The following is a 10649-nucleotide window of genomic DNA, read 5'->3' as shown; positions in this document are numbered from 1 at the left end:
ATATATATATATATATATATATATATTTAAGTTAAAAAAAAATACACATTTTAAATATATAATTGTTATTTATAAATAATTATGTATTTATATATAATTTTGTATTTATATTATTACAATTTACAGTTTTATTTTTTTTTAAATACATGATAAATAAATGCATTCATGGGTTCTCTGGGTTTAGGCATTAACTTCTGTGATTTCAGCTAGATAACATGGTTAAGGTCATCAGATATTCATTAGATATTATCTTTATTGCAGCTCATCATATAGTCTGTTGCCATCTCATAATGCACTACCCAGAACATTTATATGGTTCCAAGTGTGCAAACATATCTGATCATATTTCTGCTGAAAGTGATATGCACATCCATCATTGCGATTCATGTAGAGATTGTCTGACTTTGATCTCATCTTTGATTCTTTTCACATATACAAGAGACTTTTTGGCTGGATTTTCGGTAACAAGACACCAAACTGTGAATCTAGAGTTACTTCAGTGCGTCACACGTTAGCCTCGTCCAAGACTTCCTCAAACTAAACACAATCAGGATCTTTTCATTCATCTCTGAGTTTCTTTTATCATGGACTTTAGTAGTCGTAAGTCCATCCCAGCATTTCAGTTTACTCAGAAGCGTGAGTGGGGTCGTGTGCTGGCGTTTCTCGTCAGTCACATTACCTACAACAATCGGTTTAAATGAATAATCTGCACTTGAAGAGGTTCAGTAGAAGTGCTCTTGTTAGTAATGGTCTATTGCTTGGGAACGGAGGGGAGGAAGAGTAATCGGCCTGGATCTCACCGGCTTATGATAAATACTCTGTGTTTGTGAAATTTTCAGAGTTATCCCACCATGTGACCCCACAGCTGATGAAGGCCTCTTCCACATATGCATTGCTGCAATATCTGTGAGTTCCCTTCAGATGAGACATACTGGTTTCTTTATACTCTGTTTTCTTTTTTGAATTTTATTTTCTTCTTTTTTTCAGTCAGTACCATGATGTATATCAAAGTACTAGACCAATATGCATTGGCCAGGACGATTAAGCAGACAATATTTGAATATTTTAAGATGCATCTTTGTGTCAAAACCTAGAAATCTAGAAATAACCTTGTGAATAGATAATAAACTATTTATGTTTTACTTTTTTTCTGAATCTTGAGTAAATAATTTGTAAAATAAGTCCTCATTTTGGATTATTAAATGAATAAATAAATATCTTATTTATTCATTCATTCATTCATTTATTTATTTTTATTTTTTCATTTTAAGACACGTGGAAAAATCCCATAGCAATATCTACGGATCCCAGTCTCCAGTGTTATTTTAGTATCATTGATATACTATTAGTTTTTATTCATATTTTGATTTTGTTTTTATTTTTGTAGTTTCTGTTTTCATTATAACTTTAGTCAGTTTTAACGTTTTGAAGTTTTATTATTTTTTTTATATGTCTGTATATTTTTTTATGAATGTTTATGTTAGTTTTAATTGACTTGACAACTAGCTGAAATAATTTTATTTTTAAAATATTTTATTTCTGTTAGAGGTTATTTTATATAAGAAAATTGTAAGTAATGAAAGTTTTTTTTTTATGGTTTTAGTTTTAGTTAACGATAATAACCATGCCAATCTCTACATTGACCACTGCAAAATACCATAGTATTTCCACCAGATATCATGGTACTGTCATAGTAATTTTGTATAAAAATTGGAAAAACATTTCAAACCTGCTCATATTATTTGCTGTCACTCATCTTGTAATCCCAGACTTCCCACTGAGTTCCTGGCCCTTTGATATTTACACAAAAAGCCATATGCTAATTGACTATGATGGACCCATGTGGACTCAGAGGTCACCTTTGACCATGACGCTTCCTAAAAGTGTTAAAGGTCACTGCAGGTCACTGATCCCAGGCCTGTGCTCTCTGATAGTGCACTTACTCATACCAGAAACTGAGGCAGTGTCTTTGGAAATGGGTTCTGCCCTTGTTTCACAGGGGTCTGTGGTTTCATTTGAACCGAGAAGCTGTGATGCAGAAAGGGCTAATAAAGGGTCAAGGTCCCAGCTGCACCGGCCTCTGGTGGGCCTTCAGAGGATGTAAGACTGACAAATTGTCCTCTCTTTATGTCCAAAGCTGGTGGTCATGCTGGTTCTCGCCATCCTGGCCAGACGACAGAAGCTGGGTGACAATCAAAGGGGACTTACAGGTTTACTCAGGTCAGTTTGACATCACCCAGAACCTCTCAGACCATTTCAGCCACTATGTAGCAGCTACTTAGCCAGTTTCACATCATGACAGTGAGTTTTGCATGGGCAAAACTGCTCTCATATTCATTTTATAGCTATTTATAATTGTTTTCTGTTCTTTTCTTCAGCCCAGTAAACTTTTTAGACCACACACAACACAAGGGTCTTGCCGTAGCCGTGTATGGCGTTCTCTTCTGCAAGCTGCTTGGAATGGTCCTCAGTCACCATCCTCTTCCCTTCACTAAAGATGTCACGAACAAAGGTATGGTGACAAGACTTCTTGCTTCGTGGAGTGGTGAAATGCATTTATAGTGTGATTATGGCAGTATTTATTCAGTTTTTATGCTTCATTTTACGATGTGGTCTAGAGGGCCCTATCATACACCCGGCGCAATGCGAGGTGTTTTTTGCTAGTTTCAGCCCGACGCAGTTATCATTTTCACGTCCAGCGCCACGTTGTTTAAATAGCAAATGCATTTGCGCCCATTTGTGCGCTCATGGGCGTGCTGGTCTGAAAACGAGGTGTGTTCAGGCGCATTGTTGGCGCGTTGTTATTTTGAGGCAACTGAAAACGATTGCGCCATTGACCAACTAAAACCTAGTCTAAATTCAATGGCACAGTATTTTTTTATTTTTTATTTAAAGAGCGTGTTACCCTTACGAAAATTAACCATGGTTTTTTGGCATATTGACTACCATTTGTATAACTACAGTTTTACTACAAATACCATGGTTAAACTATGGATAGTCTTGCAAAACCATGATTAATTTGTGGTTACCATGGTTAAACTATAGGAACCATGGTTTTTTGGTTTTATTTGTAGTAATACCATGATTCATTTTCGTAAGTAATATGCACCTATAGGCGGGTGCACAACGCATGTATATTACACACACAGTGACTCGCAGCAGCACACAAACATGCCAAATAATAAAAATGAAAGGATTACAATGTAAAAGATTATTATTGTGTATGCTTTAACTGCGTTCAGTCTTTGCGCTTGCAAATTCCGCCATGTAAATAGCGAATCTGCCATGGTCCAAGCGCAGCTGGCTCATAAAGGGAATGGGAGATGAGAATCTGATTGGTTTATTGCACGTTATGTCCAAAACACACTCATTACAACCCTTTTGAATTGAGAATTGGTACAACCCTTTTGGACCATGCGTCTGGCGCGCTGACTGTTTTTTTTTCCATTATTAAACTAGCAAAAGTGGATTCAGACATGCCCTAGGCGCACATGCGCCCTAAGACTAGCAAAAGGAAGGTTGTTGGTTCGATTCCCACGAGGAATTAACCTTGAGTCGCCACCAATGTGCACTTAAACCAGTTTGGCCAAGGATGATAATTTATGGCAATGTTATAAAGATTTTAATTCTTTCAAAAAGAAATCATTCTTTTCTATCTTAATGTAAATCAAAGACTTCGGCCCACCAAAGAGTTTGGGAAATTCACCGGGTTGGAGGGGTATAGTGGCTCACCCTTCACCGGTGCTATCAAATGAACACTCTCTCTATTCACCAGATGGCAGCTATCCAAACTAGGCTCAGTTCACACAAGAGGATGAAAAGTAGCACCCTACCTGATCTTTTTTTTTCTTTCCTCTGAACTGCTAGTCCTTCTTAGTTGGGTTTTGTAATTGGATTATCGCCTGCATTTTTGATTCTTTAGCAAACGGGGCCTCAGACAAGGCTGTGTTTGTGTTATGTAACTGTTTGCTGCTTTAATAAGTGAATTTTGACTTATAAGTCTGTTAGTGTTGATGGCCCACTATTGTTATTCTCCTCATTCTCGATAATATGACATTTTTTGCTGTTTTCATAGTTTAAAAATCATATTTTAGTCAAAATAACTTACAGTACACTTCAGGGACAATCCTGCAAATCTGCATTCAAAGGTGCACCTAAAAATGATCATCATTTATTCACTCTCTGGTCATTCAAAAACAGATTTTTTTCTTGCGTTGAACACAAAAGAAGGAATGCAAAAGAATCATTCTTGAACAGTTAGGAGGAGACAGATAATTGTTTTGACCAGTTTTTATACTGGTCAACAGCCATTTTTTGAGACTATCAGTCTCAAAAAATTACCAAAATAAGTACCATAAATGTTGAAGGGCTAAAGCCAGATAATCATTTTGATAAATACTCAGGCCTTTAACAGTTATCAGTTCTTTAAAATCAAGTCTTCTGATAAATGGCAGAATTTGGTAGAATAATTTAAAAAAATAAAGAATACATTTGTGGTCATCTAGAGCATTAAAAAGTTATTATAAAAAGTATTAAAAATATTATTATAATTGTTGTTGTTGTTGTTATTAAATATTCATAATGAATATGCATTTGTTTGTGCAGTATATTTTTAGTAGCAGAAATAAAACAAATTATTTTCTTATCTATTAAAAAATCACTTATCATATTAAAAAAATAATAATCTGTTGATCATAAAAAAAGCAACTCTGGTCAGTCTTCAATAAAAGAAGCCCATACCACTGTCAGACTCAAAAATACAATCAGAGTTATATTAAAAATGTCCTGGCTTTTCCAAGCTTTATAATGGCAGTGAATGGGTGTTGAGATTTTGTAGTTTACTAACTATCAGCTAGTTTGATTTCATCATAAAAAGTGCTCCATATGGCTCCGGGGGTTAATAAAGGCCTTCTGAAGTGAATCATTGCATTTGTGTATGAAAAATATACATATTTTAAACTTTATAAGCAATAATGTCTAGCTTCTGCTAACTGTCGTACACGCGTTCACGAGAGAGTGGCGTTCCAGCAGATGACGCAGGACATAGGCGTAGCGTAAACTATGTGACAAATGACGAACACGGAAGCGCAGAGGAGAGATCAGAACAAAACACTGGTCACGAATTACAAGTACAAAACGAGGATTTGTGAAGAAAAATATTGGAGGACTTCAATATCAGTCAAGATGGTTTTCCTTTGCTTGAAACAAAACTTGGTTCTCGAGAGACTAGCATATTCTCAGCGGAGCTTACGCTTTGCCTGAATCATCCGCTGGAAGCCCACTCTCTCGTAATCACGCGTACGAAAGTTAGCAGAGGCTAGAGATTACTCTTTATAAAGGTTTAAATATGGACTTTTTTTCTTACACAAACACATCGCTGTGTGGAGCACTTTTTATGATTATGCACTTTATCTTCAAAATCTTAACCCCCATTCACTGCCATTATAAAGCTTGGAAGAGACATTGCATTGTTTAATATAACTCTGATTGGATTCGTCTGAAAGAAGAAAGTCTTATACACCTAGGATGGTTTGAGGGTCATTTTTGGGTGTACTATCCCTTTAAACACTGATAATTGTGTTGATGAATAACAACAAAAATATTATTGTTAATAAATCATTATAATGATTTTTATATTTTTATAGTATAATTTTTATTTAGAAATAGAAAAAATAATAATCAGCTCATCTTTCGATCACAAAAAAGCAACACTGATCAGTCTTCGAAAAAAAAGTCCATATGATTTTTACACAATATTCCAATTATTCTGAAGCCATTCAATAGTTTTGTATGAGAAACAGGCCCAAATTTAAATATTTTTTGGGGGGGTGATTTATTCATATAAGTGTCTTGCTCCGGGTCACAGTGGTAATAAATCATAGATTGCACCATTAAGGGTTTAAACTTACAATCTTTCGACTCCCAGCCTCCTTTATCCACTGGGCCGCATCACTATTTATAAGCAAATATAGACCGTGCTGTGCTCTTTTAGGCTAAGGAGAGCAGAGAGATGTTTAACTGGACTATATTATTTTGTTCTTTGTGTCTGTAGAGTTCTGGCTGATCCTGGCTCTGTTATACTACCCCGCGTTGTACTACCCTCTTCTGGCCTGCGGTACGCTGCATAACAAGGTGGGTTACGTCTTGGGCAGCCTGCTGTCGTGGACACACTTTGGAGTTCTGGTCTGGCAGAAGGTGGACTGTCCCAAAACGCCACAGGTACGACTTCCCATGAATATCTGAAACATCACCTGTTGAGTACAAGCAAAGTTTATGGGCTCTTACTTCACTTTCCCACTGTGTGTTGAATAAGACTTGCCGAAACTTTTCTGTTGCAGCTTAAGTTCATTAACCTTATCCCCTCAGTCCTCCGTTTTGTTCTCATTGTCCTCACATCTGCTCAAAGAATAGTCAAACCTCAAAACAATTTGTTCTGCTTCTCAGGATCTCACCATGGAGCTTTCCTTCATTTAATCACTTTAGTCGCTGTCAGAACGCAAGAAAAAAGTACCATGTTTCACGAAATGCACAATGAAATGAAATATTCTAGTTTAGTTTGATTGTACTGCCTGCTGCAAACAAAAACAAAAGAATCAAACTGGCTGACTGGGTTCGTGCTGAAAGCCATTCATTTCTTTTTAGGCCAAAATAAAGAAAGCCTTGTTAGGTTTGGAATATAAATTCTGAGTGCAATTTCATGATTGATTTGCACTGAAAATGAGTGGGTCATATAGCCAGACAAAGCACTGCGAACATTTGATGTTATTTGACATTGATTTGTCTGTTTTTCTCCTTGTCTGCAGATCTATAAGTACTATGTGCTGTTCAGCAGCCTTCCTCAGATCGCTTGTCTGGCTTTTCTTAGTTTCCAGTATCCACTGCTTCTGTTCAAAGGCTTACAGAACACAGAGACGAGCAATGCCTCTGAGGTACGACTGTCAGGATGATACAACTGTCTAAAGCTATATGAAAATCTTACAAAATATATATTAAATGGGTCAAAGACGAAGGGTTTAAAGCATCAAAACCATAAATGTTTAATACAGTTTATTTAAAAAATAAAACTGAAAAAGTATAATAATCTTTGCCACTATCCTTCAAATCATGAGGTGTTTTTAATCTTTTAAAATATAATAAAAATGTAGTATGATCACTTTTTTATTTATTTGTTTTAATAAGTACAGGTCAGAAAAAGTATGTTTTTTACATAAATATATCTGTTATGCTGAATGACAATGAAACATATTATTTTCCCAGAAGTTATTCGAAACATTAAAGTACAGACTTTACTTGCATTTTATATGCTTTCTATGTATATAAAATCACTTCTGTCAATTTTATTTGATGCGAACACCAAAATGGGACATCTCATCTTCGACCCATGTATGTACATTTATATATAAAAGACTGCAAGACTGCTTCACTTATTAATATCTGAAAGGTTGGTACAGGTTGTAAAATGTCAGCTTCCCCAAAAATGAATGAAAATTATGAATTAGTAATTCATGATATTTGTAACCAATGTCTCTGATGTCTAAAATGTCTAAAATGTTCTGATATCAGAGCATATATATAGATAATATATAAAAGATTACTATAGAGAAATATAAATTAAAGGGTGAAATTATGGCATAATCTAATCTAATTAATGCATAATCTTGTATTATATATATTCTTTTTTCAAAAGTAATAATTACACTCACAGGTCAAGGTGTAAAGAAAATATGCACATTTTTACATTAATATGGTATTAAAGTTTTGAAAGCCACATTAAACCATACTTGGCATGTGTTTTTAACTAGATTTTTACAATATTCTTCCTTTTCTTTATCGTGGACACTCTTATTGATCAATTTGTATTTAACATTGTTTTCCCTGCTGTACCCTGTTACAACAGACCTGTGACCCATTTTCGGGTCACGACCCGCCAGTTAAGCACCGCTGTGTTAATTCATAATGAAGGGACTTAGCAGCATGGAAAGGCAAGAGGGGAGTTTGTAAACTCGCACCTGCATTCCAGAGCTCTAATCATTGTAAGCAGCTCAGTGGGATGGGGTTATGTTTGACTCACAGTGCACTTTACACAAACAGAGTGTTGTTTTCTCATAGGAAACGCACAATACCAGTGTTATTCAGCTATAATCGCTATGATGAATACGTTCGGATGAAATAAGAGAGGAGCGATCCCCTCATAACACGTACGAGTAAACAAATCTAGATCAAATTTTTTAGAATTAACGAAACGGCATGCAAAGTTTTGGTCCCGTCACACTGCACGATAGACCGTTTTTATTTTTGAGATATGTAATTTAAAGATTCAAATCAGCATGAACAGAATGAATGTTACTATCAAAAGATTTGTAGCCATTTTTTTAATCTCTTTCTTGCAGGACCTCAGTAGCAGTTATTACAGAGATTATGTGAAAAAGATTCTCAAGAAGAAAAAGCCCACCAAAATCAGGTGATGCACACTTATGTGGACAACATTGTTTATTAACCCAACGGTTCGAGAAGCTAAAAACAGCAGAAATTATATTAGTAACCCATAACAAGAATTTCACAGAGCTGATGCTTTCCTTGAATATTGTAGACCTTTGAGTTGTTTATTTTCATTATTATTATTGTCACATCATCAGTGAAGTAACATCATATTGACCCTTTTTAGATCATGATGAAAAGAAAAGTTAATTAATTCATTTATGTTGACTCCACTGTTTATACATTTAAAAGCTTTTTACAAAATGTAAATAATTTATATTATTATAAAATTATTTTAAATGTTATCATGAAATATTTATTACTTAATTTAAATTAAATAATTTAAAGGATTATCAAATCATTTCATAAATAACAATTTCATAAATGTTATCCATTTTTATAATGTTAATGGTTTTTATAAATTTTATTATGATAAATTAGGGTTTTCAAACCCCGTAGAATGAATAAAAATACTATAAATACTAAATAAATACTATAAATAAAAATACTAAAATAACACATTTCAGGCCCTATTTTGTAGCATATTAAATGCAGCACTATGTAACTTTTGGCGCTCTAGCGGTTAATAAACAGAACTGCACACATCCCGCGGAAGAACATTCCAACCGGAGCTACTTCTCTAAGTTTATGTCTATGGCGATTCACGCAGGTATGTGTTACTCCGCAGCGGTGACGACCCGACCAGGCTACAATAGTCCAAATATAAGTACTTATTATAAGTGTACCATAGTGATTCGGAATAAGACAAAAACGCGGTTTGGAAGATTAATTCATGATGTACTCGCTCATTATATACATTTTGCAAATTTTGAACACAGAAAAAGTTACATAGTGCTGCTTTAAAATGCTTGGCATACTGCAATGTGAACTAATCTTGTAAAACCCTTTTACTAATTGAGTGGATTTTAATTGCAATGAAGGCAACGAAAGGTCAGGTATTTTCTATTGTAGCATCAGTCCACTGTACAATAGCCAGTCAGATGAGATACTGTCCATAGACTACTTCCTTCCTCATTTCCACTATCACACCTACTGTAAATTGACTTATGCAAAGATTGGTAGATAGTGATCCACGCTGTCCCGGAGTCTGAATCATGAGCTAATGCCATTCAGTTTGTCTGTTCTGTACAGATGCTGATCTTCTTTATGCAAAAATATACTGAGTGTCTGAAATGTCATTGAATATAGTCCCGTGAGCCATGTGAGGAAATGATTCCTGTTGCGTGGAAACTCCTTGATGTCAGTGTGATATAGTTTACATAGGAATGCAGTGTAATGAAGGGAAATATACATTGATAAGAGTGGCAATTATGTAGGAAGGTACAGTGGGTACGGAAAGTATTCAGACCCCCTTAAATTTTTCACTCTTTGTTATATTGCAGCCATTTGCTAAAATCATTTAGATATTTCAGTTTTTCTTTTTTTTTAATAAATCTGCAAAAATGTCAACAATTCTGTGTTTTTCTGTCAATATGGGGTGCTGTGTGTACATTAATGAGGAAAAAAAATTAACTTAAATGATTTTAGCAAATGGCTGCAATATAACAAAGAGTGAAAAATTTAAGGGGGTCTGAATACTTTCCGTACCCACTGTATATGGAATAAGGAATTTAGACTAACTTCAGATATGCCTCAGATATCAAGAGACCATGAGGTTGCAGGTTTAGACTGGTTGTCCAAAGGATGGAGGTTCGAATCCCATTAAAAGCCATTGTGTAAAGAGCGACTGAACCTGTAATAAAGCATCTATTATATGTCTAATTGTGCATTTGAAAGAATATGAAGGGGTTGTTATTTTAAAAATTATATTAAATTATTTATTTTTGTTGTTTTTGACTCTTGCTTTTGCAGTTCCAGCGCATCAAAACCAAAACTGTTTGAAAGACTCAGAGATGCTGCCAAGTCTTACATCTACACACCAGAGGATGGTAAAATAATTTTTTTTTTAAAAATGCCTAACGTCAAAAATATATACAGTTGAGGTCAAAAGTTTACATCCCCCTTTCAGAATCTGCAAAATGTTAATTATTTTACCAAAATAAGAGGGATCATGCAAAATGCATGTTTTTGTTTATTTAGTACTGATCTGAATAAGATATTTCACATAAAAGATGTTTACATACAGTCCACAAGAGAAAATAATAGTTGAA

The 10649-nt window shown here is 34.8% G+C and overlaps 1 protein-coding gene across 1 annotated transcript in view; it reads left to right on the top strand.

Annotated features, from left to right (window-relative positions):
* Positions 1–10649, top strand: part of LOC107751266 (stimulated by retinoic acid gene 6 protein homolog) — a 42224-nt gene that overhangs the window by 7646 nt on the left and 23929 nt on the right. Inside the window, exons 3-9 of the mRNA XM_016566942.1 lie at positions 840–906; positions 2138–2220; positions 2379–2512; positions 6053–6219; positions 6804–6929; positions 8391–8461; positions 10351–10427. Of these exons, the coding sequence (XP_016422428.1) occupies positions 840–906; positions 2138–2220; positions 2379–2512; positions 6053–6219; positions 6804–6929; positions 8391–8461; positions 10351–10427 (725 nt within the window). The remainder of the gene's footprint in view (positions 1–839; positions 907–2137; positions 2221–2378; positions 2513–6052; positions 6220–6803; positions 6930–8390; positions 8462–10350; positions 10428–10649) is intronic.

Source organism: Sinocyclocheilus rhinocerous, unplaced genomic scaffold (assembly GCF_001515625.1).
Source record: "Sinocyclocheilus rhinocerous isolate Xijiao unplaced genomic scaffold, SAMN03320098_v1.1 scaffold872, whole genome shotgun sequence".
In the NCBI taxonomy this organism is placed as follows: domain Eukaryota; kingdom Metazoa; phylum Chordata; class Actinopteri; order Cypriniformes; family Cyprinidae; genus Sinocyclocheilus; species Sinocyclocheilus rhinocerous.
This window is presented reverse-complemented; position numbering and strand designations above follow the sequence as displayed.